Source organism: Macaca fascicularis, chromosome 15 (assembly GCF_037993035.2).
Source record: "Macaca fascicularis isolate 582-1 chromosome 15, T2T-MFA8v1.1".
NCBI classification, from domain to species: domain Eukaryota; kingdom Metazoa; phylum Chordata; class Mammalia; order Primates; family Cercopithecidae; genus Macaca; species Macaca fascicularis.
This window is the reverse complement of record NC_088389.1, coordinates 17,161,000-17,183,230: the sequence shown is the minus strand read 5'-3', so window position 1 is coordinate 17,183,230 and position 22,231 is coordinate 17,161,000. Positions and strand designations below refer to the sequence as shown.

At 47.3% G+C, this 22,231-nt stretch overlaps 1 protein-coding gene across 5 annotated transcripts in view; it reads left to right on the top strand.

The window, feature by feature from the left end:
* The window catches only part of ZBTB43 (zinc finger and BTB domain containing 43), a 33,170-nt gene extending 25,796 nt beyond the window's left edge, over positions 1 to 7,374 (top strand). For 3 of the 5 annotated variants that reach the window (XM_065530054.2, XM_065530053.2, XM_005582197.5), the window contains one exon: positions 1,678 to 4,652. In XM_065530054.2, coding sequence (XP_065386126.1) covers positions 1,701 to 3,104 — 1,404 coding nt within the window. In that variant the 5' untranslated portion in view covers positions 1,678 to 1,700 and the 3' untranslated portion in view covers positions 3,105 to 4,652. Of the gene's footprint in view, positions 1 to 1,677 lie in introns of all 5 variants that reach the window. The other 2 variants (XM_005582198.4, XM_005582196.4) reach the window with 1 other exon arrangement.
* The last annotated feature ends 14,857 nt before the right edge of the window (positions 7,375 to 22,231 follow it).

Sequence of the window (22,231 nt, the reverse complement as noted above, 5' to 3'; positions counted from 1 at the left end):
CCATTGTTAGGAATTATTTCTAATGTTTGACTTACCCCACAGAATATATTTACCGTAGCAACACAGGCAATGCCTTATTCTTTGTTATAACTTTGTCTTCTGATGGACTCTGTTCGGTAGCAGGGACTACTTAACTATCGTGTTTGGTCTATAACTCTTTAGACAGTTTGGAGATCACCAGATAAGAAAATAGCTCACCTTGCAGTTTCATTCAGTTTCATATCCTCAGAAGCCCTTAGCTAAAATGCTGGCAGCAGCTGGAGAAAGCTCAGGGCCTGAGTGACTGTGCCCCTTTAGTGGTGAAAGACCAAAGGTGCAATTGTCCTGTCCTCACTGCTCCAGCCCCCGGGCCCCTCACTCCCTTAATGTACTCTAGTCTAATGGTCTCCTTTCAGTTCCTTGCAATTGCCAAATGCATTCCTGCCTCAGAGCCTTTGCATATGCTTTTCCTTGTTCCCTCTATTCTGTTCTCCCACCCTCACCACAACCTGTCAAATAGCAGTTAAATCTGAGGCTTAAAAGTTCTGTCATTTTGAGATGGGCACAGTGGTGTATACCCATAGTCCCAGCTACACAGGAGGCTGAGGTGAAAGGATCACTTGAGCCCAGGAGTTCGAGACTGCAGTAGCTATGATGGTGCCACTACACTCCAGCCTGGGTAAAAGAGTGAGACCTCATCTCTTTAAAAAAAATTCTGCCAGGAGCAGTGGCTCATGCCTGTAATCCCAACACTTTAGGAGGCTGAGGCAGGTGGATCACTTGAAGCCAGAAGTTCAAGACGAACCTGGGCAACAAAGTGAGACACCTGTCTCTACAAAAAAAAAAAAAATTAATTAATTTTTTTAAAAAACTAGCTGGGCAGCCAGGCGCGGTGGCTCACACCTGTAATCCCAGCACTTTGGGAGGCCAAGGTGGGCGGATCATGAGGTCAGGAGTTTGAGACCAGCCTGGCCAACATAGTGAGACCCCATCTCTACTAAAAATGCAAAAAAAAAAAAAAATTTAACCAGGTGTAGTGGTGGGCGCCTGTAATCCCAGCTACTCGGGAGGCTGAGACAGGAGAATTGCTCAAAAACGGAAGGTGGAGGTGGCAATGAGCCGAGATCACGCCATTGCACTCCGGCCTGGGCAACAAGAGCGAAACTCCGTCTCAAAAAAAAAAAAAAACTAGCTGGGCATGGTGGCATGTACGTATAGTCCCAGCTGCTCAGGAGGCTGAGGCAGGAGATTGCTTGATTACCCAAGAGTTCAAGGCTGCAGTGAGCTATGATTGTGCCACTGCACTCCGGCCTGGGCAACAAAGCAAGACCCCATTTCATTAAAATATATATATATATATATATGTATAATTTGAATGGGTATCGTTTGTTTTAACTGTAAATATTTACAGTACTTGGTTTTACTTGGGAGATTTGTATAGCTTACAAATCCTGTCACTGGATTCCGTCCTCTTACCCACAGACACAGAGCCAAAATCAGGAGTTCCACAAGGAGCGGTGGTGAGTCCTGCCTTTGGCAAACTTGCACCTGCAAGCTTTACCCTAGGGATTGAATCCCGGGGGGCCCATAGGCTAGAGGACCTTGTGGAACTTTGGAACTTGTCTTAAGGATGGAGAAGGGGATAAAATACATTTATCTTTGGGCTGGAATTAGTACTAATTTTTCTTTTTCTTGTAGCACCGAACAAGATTTGTGATGAAATGGAGCCTGGAGCAAACTCTTTTCGGGTAGAATTTCCTGATTTTTCCAGCACCATCCTACAGAAACTGAACCAGCAGCGCCAGCAAGGACAATTATGTGACGTCTCCATTGTTGTCCAAGGCCACATTTTCCGGGCACACAAAGCCGTTCTCGCTGCCAGTTCACCCTACTTTTGTGACCAGGTACTCCTGAAAAACAGCAGGAGAATTGTTTTGCCTGATGTGATGAACCCAAGAGTGTTTGAGAACATTCTCCTGTCCAGCTATACAGGACGTCTAGTAATGCCCGCTCCAGAAATTGTTAGTTACTTGACAGCGGCAAGCTTCCTCCAGATGTGGCATGTGGTAGACAAATGCACTGAAGTTTTAGAGGGAAACCCTACAGTCCTTTGTCAGAAGCTAAATCATGGCAGTGACCACCAGTCACCAAGCAGCAGTAGTTACAATGGCCTGGTAGAGAGCTTTGAGCTGGGCTCGGGGGGTCATACTGATTTTCCCAAAGCCCAAGAACTGAGGGATGGTGAAAATGAAGAGGAGAGCACCAAAGACGAGCTGTCATCCCAGCTCACCGAGCACGAATACCTGCCCAGCAACTCGTCCACAGAGCATGACCGCCTGAGCACGGAAATGGCGAGCCAGGATGGGGAGGAGGGCGCCAGCGACAGCGCCGAGTTCCACTACACCCGGCCCATGTACAGCAAGCCCAGCATCATGGCTCACAAACGCTGGATCCACGTGAAGCCCGAGCGCTTAGAACAGGCTTGCGAGGGCATGGACGTGCACGCGGCCTACGACGAGCATCAGGTCACAGAGTCCATCAACACCGTGCAGACCGAGCACACCGTCCAGCCTTCGGGAGTGGAGGAGGACTTCCACATCGGGGAGAAGAAAGTGGAAGCCGAGTTTGATGAACAGGCTGATGAAAGCAATTATGATGAGCAGGTGGATTTCTATGGCTCTTCCATGGAAGAGTTTTCCGGAGAGAGGTCGGACGGGAACCTCATTGGGCACAGACAGGAGGCTGCCCTCGCAGCAGGCTACAGTGAGAATATTGAAATGGTAACAGGGATTAAAGAAGAAGCTTCCCACTTAGGATTCTCAGCCACCGACAAGCTGTATCCTTGTCAGTGTGGGAAGAGTTTCACTCACAAGAGTCAGAGAGATCGGCACATGAGCATGCACCTCGGTCTGCGGCCTTACGGCTGTGGCGTCTGCGGTAAGAAATTCAAAATGAAGCACCACCTCGTGGGCCACATGAAAATTCACACGGGCATAAAGCCGTATGAGTGTAATATCTGTGCAAAGAGGTTTATGTGGAGGGACAGTTTCCACCGGCATGTGACTTCTTGTACCAAGTCCTATGAAGCTGCAAAGGCTGAGCAGAATACAACTGAGGCTAACTAAAAATAGGATCTGGCCCTTGAGTGGCATGCACAAAAATAAACTATGGTAATTAATGCAAATCTGGGCACAGATGATGCGTGCTACTTGCTATTATGAGAGAAGCTTAAAAAAAAAAAAGGAAGATATTTCTGAAAGACCAGCTCTAAGTAGGCCAATTAAAAAAATCTAATTCCTCAAATTTGTGTGTTCCAGTCCTGGCCTGGAATGGGTAATGGGGTGAGTTAACCCACCGCCCAGCTGGCAAGGGAAACCTTCTGACCGGTTGTGATTGAAACAGGTGGACAGATACACCTGCACTTGGAACTGGACTCCACCCACCAGTTCCGTTTCGGGTGGCAGCAGCTTTGGATCACTCATTACTACAAGGTCATGCTGAAATTTTATTTTGCTCTTGCTATAGATACTTAGGTAATGTGGATTTGTTTTGATAGCTATTTCCCTGAAGGAAGTGCTACTTATGTAAAAGCTACAACTAATGTGATTCCTAGGATGAGAAATTGGTTAACAGAGCTCTGTTGTCTGGTTTTATTCTTTCTAAAGGATATTTTCACTAAAACTATGGAGATGCTAAGAGAATGACGTTCTAAATATGAAACAGATAACTTACGGTACAAGGCTGACATAGTGCCCTTGTCAGTTTCTGTAAGATGCCACTACTGTCACAAGGTGTTTCAGACTCTTGATAAGGCAGTGTTTTGTATTTTAGTTCTAACATTTGAGTTTGGACATTTGTATCTGATTGTAATTCTCTAGGGTGCCAGAGATAGGTATTTCTCATTGGTTTGCTTTCCCAAATCCTGTTTGGTTAATTGTAGCCTCCATGCAGTGGGGTCTGCTCTGTGGCTGGTAGACACCAAGCTGCTGTGACTGACCATGGTACCACGGGCCGCTGCAGCCCCTGCTCTGTCTTAGATTATGGTGCTTTACAAAGAGGGTGGTCCATGACCACACTTAGTGGGAAGGAGCCCCAAGTTGTGGCTGAGAGTTCCCTGTGAACTTCGGCAGTTCATAGAGTGCTAAGGTGACACTCCACCAACCAGAGTGAGAGGGCAGATAGGCCGGATTCTATGAGTGATTATACTTAAGGGGAAAAAACGTGCCCAAGGAGAATCTTGAAAATACACTCTTTCAAGGTGGGGGAGATACTCTTTAGGGGGTACACTGAGCTAATACTGCCAGTTCTTTATGAGCGCCAGAATGTGCTTTTAAAAGGAGTCCTAAGTTTAGCAAAGTAGTCTACAGAATCATGCTCCCAAATTATAGATAAAGCTGCTTAAACTTACAAGTCCACAAAGCTATGCCGACCAGAAAAAAAAAAACACGACAAAAAAACCAGCAGCTATTCTGAGACCTTTTCTGCCCATCAGCTAGATGGTTTAGGTTAAAAAGAAAGGTATATTACACATGCTTTTAAGCTGTGTAATGTACCTGAGGTTATCACCAGGGTAGGACAGGGTGCTACTACTATGTCATCTTTTCCATAAACGTACTCGGTTATTTACTTCTAAATAAAAACGTTTTTCCTTAAAATAAAAATAACTTTTCTTGGATTTGGGGTGACATTTTATTTGAAAAGTTTGGCTTTGCTGTAATGTAATAGACATTGCTGGCAATGGCCTCTGATTCTCAAGCTCCTAACACCAAGGTGTTTACTCATTAAACATTTGTCTGGAAAGAGGAAGGAAAATACTTATTTACCAGTTAACTCTTGTAAGCAAGATTACAAACAGGGATTTATTCACAACACTGTATCATTCTCGATATATAAAAAGCACTTTGTATTTAAAACTTTATTATAAATATATATATATATAGTTTTTTTTTTTAAACCTAGAAACTAGATATTACCTCTTGGTTGTTTACCACATTAATAGCTTCTCTTAGTATTGAAACGTTACTGGTTAGCAGTCTTTTCTCTGTGTACCTGACACATGTATACAGAGGGGACTGTACAATCAAGCCTAATGTCTCCTTTTTCTCATGGTAGAGGCCAGTGGGGTTTAGGTATGATCCTAGCCATTATATTTGAGGAGAAATTGTTCTATTATTACCAGTTTCAGTACTAAAGTGGTGATGCCATTCTGTTCTGCCAACAACTGATCACCCTCTCCCATGGTGTTAGCAGAGCGTTTCCTGCCTGTTTGGAAGGTTTGGTGTGCTGTTTCTCATTGTACTACTCACATGATCATTAGGACACTGTGGGAGAAGAGTCTGAGAAGTGAAAATACAGCTCTCCCGGGAGAGTTGTGGTCCTTCAGTTCTGCTGAAGTCAGCGTAGTGCCCTCGTCATGAGGAAGAGTTCTGTTCAGCCGAGAGTGGTGGCACGCTTGGGTGGTAGTTTTGGAAGCAGTCGGTTGTGCTAGGACTTTTTAATATGTTGTGAAGAGAAGAGTGTCTTCTTGAAAGCCTTATGCGTCCATCAGCTACTAAACGTAGAACTTAAATAAGTTGCTCACATCTGTTCTTTTAAGTTTGTTGTGGTATTTGAGGTTTTGGTAAAAATTGGGATTTTTTTATCAGGCAGCCAGAGCCTGTGAGGTGGTAGGGTGTCTGAAATGCTGGCCATGTTCAGAGAGGCAGGAGAAGAGGATTGCTTTCATTTGAATATTAAAAGTGAATTTTTGTAAACTCTGGTTTTTACCTTGGGTTGGAGGAATAGTCTCTTCTCTTCACCTCAGTATAGCTTTAGAAAATCTTTATCCTTCCTAATGAGTTTGGGTAGTTATGGGTAACATTGTTCAAATAATCTTTCAGGGATCACGTCAGTGGCCTACAACCAAGCTATTTGTCCCCTACTTTGAGTCTTAACTGTGGTTTTTCTTCAATCCCCGTGGGAAAGGGCTTCAAGGCACCACCAGTGGTATTTAATATTCATACTTGGGGCCAGGCGCGGTGGCTCACGCCTATAATCCCAGCACTTTGGGAGGCCGAGGTGGGTGGATCAGGGGTTCATTACCAGCCTGACCAACATGGTGAAAGCCCATCTCTACTAAAAACACAAAAATTAGCCGGGCGTGGTGGCACGCACCTGTAATCCCAGCTACTCGGGAGGCTGAGGCAGGAGAATCACTTGAACTCGGGAGGCGGAGGTTTCAGTGAGCCAAGATTGCACCACCGCACTCCAGCCTGGCAACAGAGTGAGACTCCGTCTCAAAACAACAACAACAACAAAAAAAAACATACTTATACCATGCTTTTACCTTTAGATACACACATGATAGTAATCCACATGGTGAAGTGCCTGTCACCGTTAACTAAGGAAGGACTGCGGTAACTTACCCTGCAGGGCTGTGTAACTTGCCTGCAGGCGCTCCAGGGCCCCAGCCTGTTGATTCTGATTTCTAGGTCTCCTCTTCCTCTGGTCCCTTTTGGCCACGACTTTAAAAGCTTGCCCAAAAGGATCCCCTCCATTCTAGTGGGCATTTGCTGAACTAACCTGACCCTAAGGCTGGCTTCTAACCACTGGGGAAAGCTGCTTAGCCTCTGGGGCTCCCTCCTTGAGAGGCTCACACACCCCCGAGCTGCTGTGGAAGTGAAGTTGAGACAGAGCAGAAGCTGCAAAGCCATGCTTTCCCTGGGGAAGAGGATGTGCTGCGGCCTCCTGGGTGGGCGTGGAGAGGGTGCCATCACAGCGAGGCCAGGTTTTTGCTTTTGGAAGTTCTCTGATAACTTGGGGATGCTGGAAACCAGCATCACGTTATCCCCAATCCCTCCCGTGCCGCCAATTTTGTGATTTAGGTTGCTTTAGTGGGTGACTAACTTTGTTCAGTGAAACCAGGGTTTGTCTGGAGTTTTTTCTTTGCTACTTACATATTTAAAGGTACAAGTTTCTTATTTCAAATCTCTACTGATAGTACCCTATGGGAAGATGCTGGAACACATTTTGCAAATGTGACTTTTTTTTTTTTTTTTTTAATTTTTGCTTGAAGCCTGTGTCATGTTAGTTGCTGCTGCCTTCTTTCCTTTTATGAGGTTCCCAATGTTTCGTCCAGAAAAGTACTTTATTTATGCAAGTCAGGTGACTCTTAGGCCACAAAACCATTTGATGATAAACAGATTATCATTAGGTGCATATCTTATTGATATTTTGTGAAATGTTATGCCTATGTTGCAAAAGTTGAATAGTTTTGTCTTTATATATTGCTGTCTTCAGTGTACAGCATGGTTTTACTTAATTGAATGTTAATGTTTAATATTTTCTTCTTATAGAAGAGATCATGCCCTTTTGTATGACATGTTTTAATAAATGTTATCTGTCAACTTTGTAAAAGTTTTGTTTTTCACTATGAGTAGATGACCACATCTTATTTGACTCTGGGTTTTGCCACCTGAGAATACAGTTATATGGTGGCCTTTTGGTAAGTAAACGCCAAATAATCTGATCCAATGGGCAGTGAGTGACTGCCAGGCAGGCATTTATAGTAATATTTTAGACCCCCACTGGCCCCATCGGGTACTTGAGGTGTGCTAGAGGCTCTCTGTGGGTCCCTTTGGGTCCCCTTCCTGCTGTGCGCTTCTCTCCAGGAGGTTGGCCACTGGGGACCTGTCCTGGCTTCTGGTCAGGATCCAGAGACACTCTGGATGGAGCCTGGCAGATGAGAGGACAGGGAAGTCAGGGAATTCATTCCCGACTCCCTCCCGCCAGCTGTGGGTTGGCGGTGGCTGGGCTCCTCTGCCAAGGCCCACAAGTCCTGTCAGGCAGCTTGTGGGGTTTAGTAGCCACACCCTCTCCTCGTCCCCTCAAGCCAGTCTCAGTCCTCACTCCCTGCTTTTGCCAGGCCTCGGGTACGTCACTGTCCTCAATGGAGTCTCTTAACCCTGCCCACACCCTTTGTAAATAGTCCTTTTGTGAAACTCTCCTTGGTCACTCCATCTGAGTGTACCGTCTGTCTCCTGCCAGGACCCTGGCTGATAGCTTAGGTGTCCTCATTTTACCAGTGAGCCAACTGATTCAGAAAAGATAGGTAAGATACCAAAGGTGGTCTAGCGCCCGGAGCGGAGCTGGGCTTCTCTGTGTGATCCGCGGCTGGCACGCTTGGCGGTGGGTATCTCCACTGCTCTGTCACCTCCACGCACTTTAGTGTTCGTTGGGTCTTCGCTTCCCTTCACTTTGCCCTCTCCTACCCCGACAACCCTGCCCTCTAGAAGCAGCAGTGGTGCTCTTTCAAAGGCTGCAAGCGCCGGGTATTTCCTAACAACAGTTCATTACCAGAGACACTGCTTGTTTTAGACCAAACTCAACCACCTTCCCACACAAACCTTCTGTTACCACTGTTTGTTGTGAGGTTCTTCCCCCTCCCCATTGCTGATTTGGAAGCCAACTCCAGATTGCCTCAGCTAGATTAACCATTCTCTGTATGGGGAAGAAGTCATCCAGAAAAAAACACTTCCAGCCTTTATTTGAGGCAGGGCTTGTCCATCCTGACCAAGGACAAGTAGCTCAGTCCCTGCAGCATGGTGATCTCTGTGACCCCCACTTTCAGCCCTGCAGAGGACCCCGCCGAGGCGCTGGGTACCAGCCGTGCACACCTGGGAAGCAGGTGTCCCCACGGCACGTGCCTCTCCCCGGGGTGGAGGCCGGTGGGGTTGAAGGAGAGCAGCGCTGCGGTTCTTGTGAGGAGAAAGAAGATGGAGTGGTTCCTTTGTGCTTGGGAACAGAAGTGGGTGGGATGTGAGGGGTGTCACCCACATGGAGCATTTCACACCTGTGCGGTTATTTTGATTCCGTCACAGTCAGCGCAGGGACTGCCAACTTCCCACCAAACCACCGAAGCGGTCCTTGAGACAGTCCCCATCCCTGGGCATCTTGGAGGGTTCAGGGCTCTAGAATTTGCCCAGTCGGTGGACCAGTTAGCAGGTCATTCGAAATGAGTTAAGCTTGAACTTGCTGTAACAGTCTGTTATTCCGTAAATGATATAAAATATGTACTTTCTCGGCCGGGCGCGGTGGCTCAAGCCTGTAATCCCAGCACTTTGGGAGGCCGAGACGGGCGGATCACGAGGTCAGGAGATCGAGACCATCCTGGCGAACACGGTGAAACCCCGTCTCTACTAAAAATACAAAAAAACTAGCCGGGCGAGGTGGCGGGCGCCTGTGGTCCCAGCTACTCGGGAGGCTGAGGCAGGAGAATGGCGGGAACCCGGGAGGCGGAGCTTGCAGTGAGCTGAGATCCGGCCACTGCACTCCAGCCTGGGCGACAGAGCGAGACTCCGTCTCAAAAAAAAAAAAAAAAAAAAAAAAAAATGTACTTTCTCAGTGCAGGTAAGTGAAGGATAAGAACTCTGTACCCTTGGTTCCAACTCTTAAGTTCTTTTTAAGAAAATGCTCTACATTTAAAGTTCAGTGAGTGACGTTGGGTGCAAATAACATTTTTTTCCTTTAACAGGGAAACAAAGTGAAGTACTGGTGGGGAGAGGAGTCTTGGGGACTTTTTCTGAACTGGTTTGACTTGTTTGAATCAAACCCAAACAATTTGCTGGGTGCAGTGGCTCACACTTGGAGTCCCAGCACTTTGGGAGGCTGAGGCGGGCAGATCACCTGAGGTCAGGAGTTCGAGACCAGCCTGGCCAACATGGTGAAACCCCATCTCTACTAAAAATACAAAATTAGCCGGGTGTGATGGCACATGCCTGTAATCCCAGCTACTCAGGAGGCTGGGGCAAGAGAATCGCTTCTCCCAGGAGGTAGAGGTTGCAGTGAGCTGAGATTGCACCACTGCACTCCAGCCTGGGCGACAGATACTCTGTCTCAAAAAAAAAAAATTGATTTTAAAATCTTGTACTAGTTTTAATTTCTTCCAAATAAACCAAAACTTAGCCTTGCAAGTAGTTGGAAGAGTTACCGCTGTCCTTTGAGGGACTTTGTGGGCTCTATAAAAAAAAGATAATTCATAAACAATATTGTAGGTAAATACACATTTTTTTTAAAGTGGCTTTTTACTTAGACTACGGTGATTATGAGATCTATTTTTTTTCCTCATTCCAAAATAAGAAACCAATACGAAAGCCATTAAATGTATTTATAACTTAATAAGATACTATGTTACTCCCCAGAGTATTCTGGTCTGCTTAGTGCAACAGCTAACCTTTGTTAATGGAAGCTAAAGGCTGCCTCTAGAACTGCCACCGTCTTGTTAATTTGGGATTAGCAATGCTGTGATAAAATCTCACTTCCTAGGATTCTCGGGAAAGATCCTCAACTGCACAGCATTCCACTCAGGATAGATGGATGCCAATGCTGTAAATGCTGCTAGAATTCCTGCAGGATCTGGCTTAGCTAGAAATTCTGGGCTTTAACATGACAGCAAAGTGACCTTCAGCCAAACTAGAAAGGACTCTTTTGCTTCACATACAGTGTGTCATATTGTGTGAATCTCTTTTGTCTATTCATAATATGAAGAATATAAGAGAATTTTTCTTGGAGAGAATTTTTTTTTACTGCAATTCTATATATTTATTGGACTCTGAACACCCACTCAACTCACTAAACACCATGCCGACTTTAATAGATATAAGAAAAATTGGGATTATGGAGTAAAAATAACAGCTCTAAGTGAAGATGCACTGCATGCTTAACATGTGTTAAGAACGTAACTTGGATTAACTCATTTATAACAGAACCATGAAGGAGAATTTCCTTCCAGGCCTCGTGTAGTGGGAAAGGCTGACAGCTTCCTATTCTGTTGGCGAGGTGTTTTTCTTCTTCAGGGGAACCCCTGTGTAAGGCCTTACTCCTGGGCCAGCAGGGATGTCTATGTCTGGAATGAGATGCAGACAATTGTCCCTCTCAGGGCACCAAGCCCAGCTTCTGATGCTGGGGAGCAAGAACCTAGACCAGGGCCGGGCACGGTGGCTCAAGCCTGTAATCCCAGCACTTTGGGAGGCCGAGACGGGCAGATCACAAGGTCAGGAGATCGAGACCATCCTGGCTAACCCGGTGAAACCCCGTCTCTACTAAAAAATACAAAAAAACTAGCCGGGCGAGGTGGTGGGCGCCTGTAGTCCCAGCTGTTCAGGAGGCTGAGGCAGGAGAATGGCGTAAACCCGGGAGGCGGAGCTTGCAGTGAGCTGAGATCCAGCCACTGCACTCCAGCCTGGGCAACAGAGCAAGACTCCGTCTCAAAAAAAAAAAAGAACCTAGACCAGGCTGTCCTACTGAAGCCTTTAGGTGGCGGGTGACTCGCCGGATCCCCCTCAGGCTCTTGCACTGTGTTCTCTGAGGAGAAAGAGAGACTCCACCCCCAGACTGTGCTCTAGGCCTGGCACCAGCAGCTAACCAACCCTACTTGAACCCTCGGGTTTAGGAAATACATGTAGAAATTAACCCCAGGAATGCAAAGTCCAGTGATTTTCAAACTAGTAGAAAAGCTTCATCAAGGCCTACTCCAAGGAATGGGCGGGGAAAGGGAGCACTGACCCCTCCTCACCATCCAGAGCAGTTTTAATCTCACGTGCCACAGTGGCCAAGCACTCACTCCTTGCTAGCATTTACGTTTCCCCGGGGCCCACTGTGTTCTGCAGTGTTCTAAATGCTTTCCATGGATTCAACCTTCACCCTGACACCAGCCCTGCCAGGTAGGTGCCATTGCTGTCCCTACCTAACAGGAGAACACTGACTTTCACAGATGTAAGAAACCCAGGCAGCCGGTGTCCTGGGCCCCACTGAGCTACATGTACCCTGTTGCTATCTTGTGACTGCCGGCCCAAGGGCCCAGAACATCAGAGGAAACCCCACTCTGCCTGCTGGTGCCCTAGAGAGGGGTTCCAAAGGCCAAGGGCTTATCTGGGCCCCTGACCATTGCCCCAGTGTTTATCTCCAAGAGACTGTGGGTCTCAACACCAGCAGAACCTGCTTATCTCCGGGTCGTTGGGCCCCAGGCGGGCCTGCCCTGTTCCTATTTGCTCCGGCACAGCCACTCCCTCACAGCAGCCTCCCTTCCACATGTAGTCGTCTGCCCTTGACTGCTCCAAGGCCGCCTCCTAAGCAGATCTGATGCCATCGTCTCCCACGTGAGGTCTGCCTGACAGGATCTCAGTTCCTCAGCTTGGCCTCCAAGACCCTTCCAGATCTGACATCAGCCCTCTTGTTGGTTCTGTTCCTCTGCTCCCCACTTGGGACCTGGCTACTCTCCTAAGGCTTCTCTTGGCTCTTGCATGATGATTCTGTCTTGAATATTCCCTCCTCCTCTTTTCTATTCACTCCCCTCTGACTTTTCCCGTCCTGGGTGAGCTCCTTTCTATTGTTGTAGACTCTGCAAAAATTATTGCCGTGACACCTTCCCTGAGCATCCCACCCAGCTGCTTACCACTCAGTGATCCCATTTCAATTTTTTTTTTTTTTTGAAACGGAGTCTCGCTCTGTTGCACAGGCTAGAGTGCAGTGGTGCAATCTCGGCTCACTGCGACCTCCGCCTCCCGGGTTCACGCCATTCTCCTGCCTCAGCCTCCTGAGTAGCTGGGACTACAGGCGCCTGCCGCCACTCCTGGCTAATTTTTTGTATTTTTAGTGGAGATGGGGTTTCACTGTGTTAGCCACTATGGTCTCGATCTCCTGACCTTGTGATCCACCCGCCTTGGCCTCCCAAAGTGCTGGGATTCAGGTTTTTTTGGTTTTTTTTTTTGAGATGGAGTCTCCCTCTGTCCCCCAGGCTGGAGTGCATGATCTTGGCTCACTGCTACCTCCATCACCTGCATTCCAGCGATTCCGCTACCCTGGCCTCCCGAGTAGCTGGGACTACAGACGCCTCCCACCACGCCTGGCTAATTTTTGTAGTTTTAGTGGAGACAACATCTCACCATGTTGGCCAGGCTGGTCTTAGAACTCCTGACCTCAAGTGATCCACCTGCCTCGGCCTCCCAAAGTGCTGGGATTACAGGGGTGAACCAGCATGCCTGGCCCCATTTCATTTTGAACTTAGGTCTGCTGTGGCACTTGTCACTTTGTAATTTTGTATATACCATCCGTTCTTCACTCCCCTCCCTGCCACACACACCCACATGCCCCCTGCTAGACAGCGGGCTCCTCTGAAACAGGAACTATGACTTCATTGTCTGCCCGTTCCTGGCACAGTCGTGATCCACACTCAATCAATACTGCTGAATTTTTTTTTTTTTTTTTTTTTTAAATGAATGCAGATTCACTCTTGAGTCTTTTATCTACCAGTTATAGCCATGGACTTTTTGCTTCCAAGATCTTAGGAAGTACAGGCACACGACAATCTTACAAAGTGCCCTCTTCCAACTGAATGTCACCTAAGTGTTGCCAAAATTGCCTGTTAGCTGAGAATTCTGAGATAAGTATGGGTCTTCTTTTCTAACCCAAATGAAAGATTTTATATCTCAGGAGACACTTAGCTGAAATACTGGTCACTGGTTTATGTAAGTCAGGCAGAAGAAGGCAGTGGGATTGATCAGAAAAGGGTTTCTGGTAGAGTCAGTGTGTGTCAAGAGAATGACAGTTGGCAACTAGCTTTGGAGGTAGAACAAATGGAATTGACACATTCTCGATTAAATATACCAGACCTATAGTTGTAAAAAGTGACTAATTTTGTTAATTTTTGCTGGGAAGCTTGTTCTAGAAGGGCATATTTTCAGTGAGGTTTTGGCACAATCTAAAGCAGATGGTTACATGTTATTTGGTGCTTCATCTAATACTGAAATTTGTGGCAATCGATTAAGGACCGAAAGTTGCTTTTGGACAACTTTCAGATTGTGATTTCACCAATCTGAGCTTCAACTAACAGTAGCACGTTGTAGTCAGGAAACACAGAATGTGGGCTAGATAACTTAGGAGGTTATACGTAATAAAAAACTGTTTCGTGTGAATCAGCTCTGAAGAGTATGGTGTGAGCCTGTTCAGACCACCCAAAGTTAGAAAGGGCAGGAGTGAAGTCTGTGACTCACACAAGGAGCTCTGCCAAGAAGATGCCATGCAGTTCTGCTGGCAGGGGCTTCAGAAGCATCTTAGGACAACTGTTTCCAGTCTTTTCAAGTACTGTAGAATGATGGATTTTTATTTATCTATCTATTTATTTATTTATTAATGAGATGGAGTCTCACTCTGTTGCCCAGGCTGGAGTGCAGTGGCATGATCTCGGCTCACTGCAACCTCTGCCTCCCGGGTTGAAGCAGTTCTCATGCCTCAGCCTCCCGAGTGGCTGGGATTACAGGTGCGCACAACCATGCCTGGCTTTTTTTTTTTTTTTTTTTTGTATTTTTAGTAGAGACGGGTTTCACCATGTTGCCCAGGCTGGTCTCGAACTCGTGAGCTCAGACAATCCACCCACCTCAGCCTCCCAAAGTGCTGGGATTACAGGCTTGAGCCACCGCACCCGGCCTGTTTTGGACATTAGAAAATTTTGCAGAGTGTCCCCTCCACCACATAATAGTTGGTCAAGAAAAATTCAAAATCACAAAACTATTATGAATTCAGTAATGCTTAATGCATTTATATTTGTTCTTCAAAAAAATGTACAATTGATCAGTAGTAGTGCAAATATATGGGAGACCTCAAAAGTAGCTTTATATCCTTCCAGAGTCTGTTCTTTGGCTTAGTCATTCACTCCTTTATTTACCAAATATTTATTGACCGTCAGCTTTGACTCTGGGCTGGGTCTACAATGGCGATTCCCTGTCTTCAGGGGTTGTGAAAATCACTCCAGTACACAAAGGAGATAGGTCCTTTGCTGTCTGTGTCTCATAATTGGCTAAACCTTAAGACTCCAGACCTGTAAATAAAATTTAACCATCAACTTAAAGAGAACAATTCTCAAACAAAGCTAACTGTGCTTGGTAACTAGGACACTCTTTTTTCTTTCTTTTTTTTTTTTTTTTTTAGACAGAGTCTCATTCTGTTGCCCAGACTGGAGTTCAGTAACGTGATATCAGCTCAGTGCAACCTCCGCTTCCCGGGTTCAAGTGATTCTCCTGCCTCAGCCTCCCTAGTAGCTGGGATTACAGGCATGCGCCACCATGCCTGGCTAATTTTTGTATTTTTTGTAGAGATGTGGTTTCACCATGTTGGCCAGGCTGGTCTCGAACCCCTGACCTCGTGATCCACCCACCTCAGCCTCCCAAAGTGCTGGGATTACAGGCATGAGCCACTGTTCCCGGCCTAACTGGGACACTCTTAACTGTGAATGTGGTCCAAGCTACTGAGCTTAATTGATCTGCAGGACAAGACCAAAGTTAAGGCCACTTCTTGGAATAGCTGTGTAGCTACCTTCAATCACATCTCCTTTGCTGGGCGCTTTCAGTTAACTCATAACTTATCACCTGACTTTGAAAAGGGGCAAAACTTCCCCATCAAAGATTTCTATTTCTGCCTCCTAGGCTTTTGCCATTCCCCTTTTTGAGCAGAACCTTTTTCTTATGTTTCACCTGCCATAGTTCAGCACGTCGACTTCACAAGGGCAGCATGGAAGCTGTAGAATAAATCAGACACTCAAACAGCACTATCCATCTAGTAGGCAGAGTCATGCTTTCAGAAAACCATAAGAGCCTAATACTATGTGCTGTTCTAAGCACTGGAGATACAGCAGTAAATAAAATAGATTTTTTAAATCCCTGCTGTCCTGGAGTTCACATTCTAAAGACAGATAAGAGTGGTCCCTCTCCAATGCTAATGAGAAGTACCACGCACTCTCATGTAGGAACAGAATACCTAGGAAAGATGCAGGAAGAATGAATGGGTGGAATTCTGACCTTGGGAAATGTGGATTGGAGTGAAGAAGAGGGCATCCACCACCAACACCAAAGTGTGAAGAAAGGCATGGAGGTGGGAAAGCGTGGAGGTAGCTGCGGAAAGAGAGTAGGAAATGTAGGTTGGGGGCCAGATTGGTACCATAGTAATGGATATCAACTTGCAAGCATTTACTTATGCCAGGCTCTGTGCTACCTTCCAGATGTGTAATATCATTAGGTCCATACTACAACCCAGCTTGACAGGTGTGGGGAAACAGGCTGAGACAGGTTAAGTGATGGAGCTGGAATTCTGAACTAGGTCGTCTGACACTAGCATCCCAGCTCACGATGATGACACCGCATTGCTGCACCAGGTCACGAAGGGCTGCACATTCCAGGCTGAGGAGCAGTGGACTTGATTTCATAGGAGCTCATCAGAGCTGCCAGGAAGATTAGCCTGAATGATAGGATCTAGGACGTGGTGTGTGCGCTGCCTTCCCTACGTGGGCTGAGTGGCTAATAATAGGCTTACCAATATGGTCTCCTGGGTGTGGAACAGGTGCCTGGAGGGAGGAGCCACCAGGAGCCCAGGTAGGTCAAATTCAAAGTCAGTGATGAAATGAGGCAAACCCAACTCCTAGTAGCCTAATGGGGGGCTGTTGTTAGCCTAAGTAGGGCCATCTGAGAACAAGCACTGCAGAGGCTCCTAAATCTGGTTTTCTTCCATGGGACTTTTGCCTCTGGCAGTGGTCACCCAACCTTCTAGTCATGTATGCCAGCGAAACTCCAAGGAGCAATTCCTTTCATATAACCCAAGCATTGCTCCACCAGCATCCTCAGGATGAGCCATGCTCATGTCCTCCTTTCCATGAGGCTCACGTAGGGAAGCGCAGCTGGCAGGGAATGTCAAGAACCCCATCCCACACACATACTTCAGAGGTCCAGTCCTTCATACCTGGAAGGTGGCTGTCCCCGTCTATCCTCATTGTCTCTCACCTGGATGATTGCTGCAGCCTGGCCTCCCCGCTCCACGTCATCCTACACATTCCTATCCGCCTCACTTTTCAAAAACCTCATGCCGCCAGGCTGCTCAGAAACCTCCACGGGTTTCCCAGTTCCTGCCAAAGCATACGTACTGTAGACCTATGCCTAGTCCAGACCATAGGCTTGGACTTTCTTTCTGGTTTGTTTCCTTCCCCACTTCTGCATCCTACTTACTCTACTCTGCAGCCAAATGTCATATTCCTTGAACGTTCCCCTGTGTCCGGAGGTAGGCATTGCTAATGCTGTACCCTTTGGGATACCCCCTTTGCCCTCTCTCCTCCTGCTAGAATCCTACCAGTTAGGCAAAGCTTTTTTTTTTTTTTTTTTTTTTTTTTTTTTTGAGATGGAGTCTCGCTCTGCTGCCCAGGCTGGAGTGCAGTGGCATGATCTCGGCTCACTGCAACCTCCACCATCCAGATTCACAAGATTCTCCTGCCTCAGCTTCCTGAGTAGCTGGGACTACAGGTATGTGCCATGACACCTGGTTAATTTTTCATATTTTTAGTAGAGACAGGGTTTCACCATGTTGGCCAGGTTGTTCTCCAACTCCTGACCTCAGGTGATCCACCGGCCTCGGCCTCCCAGAGTGCTGGGATTACAGGCATGAGCCACGATGCCTGGCCTATTTTTTATTTTTTGACAGGGTCTTGCTCTGTCTCCCAGGCTGGAGTGCAGTGGCACCATCTTTGCTCGCTGCAACCTCCACCTCCTGGGTTCAAGTGACTCTTGTGTCTCTTCCCAAGTAGCTGGGACTACAGACGCATGCCACCACAGCCGGCTAATTTTTTTGTATTTTTAGTAGAGATGGGGTTTCGCCGTGTTGGCCAGGCTGGTCTCAAACTCCTGGCTTCTAGCAATCCACCTGCCTTGGCCTCCCAAAGTGCTGGGATGACAGGCATGAGCTACCGTGCCCAGCCTAGGCAAGGCTATTTCTCTTTCTTTCTTTTTTTTTTTTTTTTTTGAGGCGGAGTCTCGCTCTGTCGCCCAGGCTGGAGTGCAGTGGCCGGATCTCAGCTCACTGCAAGCTCTGCCTCCCGGGTTTACGCCATTCTCCTGCCTCAGCCTCCCGAGTAGCTGGGACTACAGGTGCCCGCCACCTCGCCCGGCTAGTTTTGTTTTTGTTTTTTTTTTTTAGTAGAGACGGGGTTTCACCGGGTTAGCCAGGATGGTCTTGATCTCCTGACCTCGTGATCCGCCCATCTCGGCCTCCCAAAGCGCTGGGATTACAGGCTTGAGCCACCGTGCCCGGCTGGCAAGGCTATTTCTAATGCCAACTCCTCTAAGAAACTTCTGCCCTTCTAGCCCAGCATCATCTGTCCTTCCTTAGAACCCCATAAAGCTTAGGTTGTGTCCTGCACACAGGCATCATTTAGAGCACATTTCTAGTTCTGTGAGGACCACAGGGCTGCGAGATCAGCTTACTTCTGTTTCCTTACAGCCTAGGGCCTGGCCCCCAACTGGTGCTTGTTCATTTGAGGTCACAGCAGGCTCCTATGGTCTTGAGGCAGGCTTGGGAGTGGCACTAGCAGGGTGAGAGAATGGGGAGATCAAAATACTCCCTGAGATCCAGAGATACCCAATTCCTCTTCTGGTGAGAGCTACAAATGTACGAAACTGCACCCTTACTGGTTGTGTTGCCTCTTGTAAATTCAATCATCCAGTAAATACAGATGTTTCATTACCAGCCACTCCCAAGCCAGGCAGGACCCGCTTCAGAAATTACTAGGTGTTGGCCGGGCGCCGTGGCTCACGCCTGTAGTCCCAGCACTTTGGGAGGCCGAGGTAAGTGGATCATGAGGTGAGGAGGTCGAGACCATCCTGGCTAACACGGTGAAACCCTGTCTCTACTAAAAATAAAAATAAAAAATTAGCCAAGCGTGGTGACAGGCACCTGTAGTCCCAGCTACTTGGGAAGCTGAGGAGAATGGCGTGAACCCGGGAGGCGGAGCTTGCAGTGAGCTGAGATCGCGCCACTGCACTCCAGCCTGGGCAACAGAGCGAGATTCTGTCTCAAAAAAAAAAAAAAAAAGAAAAGAAAAAGAAATTACTGGGTGTCGCAGGTCAGCTTTGTCACATTCAAGTTTCTCCCCTCTTGGGGACTAAAATGTGCTGAGCCACAAAGAAGCTCCTGCAGCTCCTCCACCAGCCTGGCCCGTGAGCATCTGTCACAGCTGGCGTGCGGCACCTGGGATCAGGAACTGATCACTGTTCACAAGCTAAAGTTGTCTGACCGGGCCGTCCATCAGCCACCCTATACTGCACCCCTAGCCGAGCTGCTTCTGCGCGTCCTGGTCTTTGCACCCTCTGCAAATGGAGGCCCATGGTCATTCAGGCTGGATTTGCTTTTGGAACTTAGAGAAATGACTGGCTTGGCTGACTTTAAAAACAGTCTCTTGTTCTTTGAGTCATCTTATCAGGGTCACAAACCTCCCTTTCAGAAGTCTGGACCCCAGATTGCCTCCCTCTACCTTGGGCAGGATGAAAGCCAACTTGTTATTCTACCAAATGCCTAGGAGGCAGCTTGTCCTGTGATCAGAGTTGGGGGCTGGGGGGATTCTGCCGGGTGGAAGGGCAGCCTCCTTTGTGGTTGGCAGCCCCTCCCCAAATATGACCCTTATCCGCTCCAGGCAAAATTGTTACATGCTCTTACAGATTTTCTCCTGTAACAGCTGCACTTTCCAGCAGCTACTGACCCCTGGCCTCCATCGGGGGTAATGATACGGAACTTGCACAGACAGTGATCCAAGGAAGAGACCCTGGATAAGCATTCCCCCTCCCCCCCACCCCTTATTCACTAGAAAAGGAAGGTTTTCTCTTGGTAGAGTTTAATGACCCCTATGGACACAAGAGAACTGGACTGAATGCACCATTCTTTCCATCGCGCTGTTAGTTTAAACTTAAAGAAATTTACACAAAAGCTTGCATTATCATTGTGTGATTCAGTTATGGACCTCAGGATTTCCTGCTGGCCACATTCACTTTTTTTTTTTAGTAACTGAAGTATGATCAAGCATAAAAGCACAAATCATAAATGTACAACTCAATGAATTTTCACAAAATGAATGTGCCCATGTCACCAAGTATCTAGATCAAAAAACATGAAGCTCAAAATTTCCCTCCTTCTTCTTTCCAAGGGTAACCTATCCTGACTAGTAGCACTATAGAGTAGTTTCACCTGTCTTTGAACTCAATATAAATGGGATTGTAGTGGCCAGGTGCGGTGGGTCACATCTGTAATCCCAGCATTTGGGCAGGCTGAGGTGGGAGGATTGCTTGAGCCCAAGAGTTTGAGACCAACCTGGACAACAAAGGGAGACCCTGTCTCTACAAAATAACATTTAAAAAAAGTTTGCTAGATATAGTGGTGTGTGTTTGTAGTCCCAGCTACTCAGGAGGCTGAGGTGGGAGGATCGCTTGAGCTCAGGAAGCCAAGGCTTCAGTGAGCAGTGATTGCACCACTTCACTCCAGCAACCGAGTGAGACCTCAACTCAAAAAAAAAATCATTCAGCAAATGCTGTTGCATCTGGCTTCATTTTTCTCAATGTTATGTTTCTGAACTTTGTCCGTGTTGCCTGTGATTGGAATTCCCCACACTCGTTCTGAATTCATTTGTCCTTTAAAGGGGGTGGCCCCCCAAGTCACAGCTCAAGTTCCATTAGAGTGTCATACTCCACAGCAGACAGTTCCAGCTATGATTAAGATAGTTGTACACAATCTTCATCCTGCTAACCATAGCATTCCTGTCTACAGGAACATGACACAAGCAAGTAACCATAGGTATCTGGGGAGCTGCATGGGCAAAACGATATGGCTTAAACCGTAATGAGCAAAGAAAAGGCCACGTGTACAATTTTGCTTTAAATTCTTTCTCATGAGTTTCTGGGCCTCCATAGCCTCCTGATCAAGAAGGCTATGATCTGACTGTCTTTGGAGTGTGATTTAGAATTCAAGGCCTTTCTGCTGAAGAAGATTTTTGGTTTGTTTGTTTTCTGAGAGTCTCACTGTCATTCAGGCTGGAGTGCAATGGTGCCATCTCAGCTCACTGCAACCTCCGCCTCCCAGGTTCAAGCAATTCTCCTGCCTCAGCCTCCAGAGTAGCTAGGATTACAGGCATGCACCACCATACCCGGCTAGTTTTTGTATTTTTAGTAGAAACGGGGTTTCACCATGTTGGCCAGGCTGATCTCGAACTCCTGACCTCGTGATCTGCCCTCCTTGGCTTCCCAAAGTGCTGGGATTACAGGCGTGAGCCACTGCGCCCGGCCTCTGCTGAAGAAGGTTAACTGGTAGAGGAATCTAAAGCTAAGATATCAGCAAACATGAAGAAATGCTCCATCCATTTCACTGAAAAGAATCGCTGTCCAGGCCGGGCACGGTGGCTCACTCCTGTAATCCCAGCACTTTGGGAGGCCAAGGCTTGACCTCCTGAACTCAAGCAATCCTCCCACCTCAGCCTCCTGAGTAGCTGGGACCACAAACACATGCCACTATATCTAGCAAACATTTTTTAATGTTATTTTGTAGAGACAGGGTCTCCCTTTGTTGTCCAGGTTGGTCTCAAGACCATCCTGGCTAACATGGTGAAACCCCGTCTCTACTAAAACTACAAAAAATCAGCGTGGTGTTGGGTGCCTGTAGTCCTAGCTACTCGGGAGGCTGAGGCAGGAGAATGGCATGAACCCGGGAGGCGGAGCTTGCAGTGAGCCGAGATCGTGCCACTGCACTCCAGCCTGGGGGACAGAGCGAGACTCGATCTCAAAAAAATAAAAATAAAAAATAAAAAGAATCGCTGTCCCACAAGTGGGTTTCTGGAACATACTGTGGGTACAAGAGTGATGATGGAGGAGAGGTTGTTGCAGGTGACTCTCCCACGGGGAGAGAGAACGGGGTCAGTTACACCCAGCCCCCCTGGTGCTTCACCGTTGGTTCTCTTACAAGTGGACTCTGCCTGTTTTTCAACTGTATGGAAACGCAGGGTGAGCAGCAGTTTTGAGATGATATTGGCATAAGGACCCAGGAAGGCTGGCGTGGTGGGAGATGGTCTGCCTACAGGCAGGGTGGTTGGAATGCTGCCTAATCCGGAGGGTGCCACGAATCTGTGTTCCCTGGTTCCAAGCCATCTCATCCTAGTGGGAGCCTGACCTCTTTTTGTCCTTCCTTTGTTCCTTATTTTAAAACATTTATTGAACACTTGCCTGTGCCCAGCTTGGTGCTACGCTCAGGGACCACAGTGGGAAATAAGACAGTCCCTGCCCTCAAATCGCAGGATGCCCGTGACAATGGGAGATGCTGGTAACTCCTAAGAACCACGAGAGAGCAAGACAAGGTCCCTGTTGTTAAGCTGCTTATGCCTGACAGCAGATGTCCAGGCTCAGTGTGATAGTTCCCAGGTAAGTTGGGC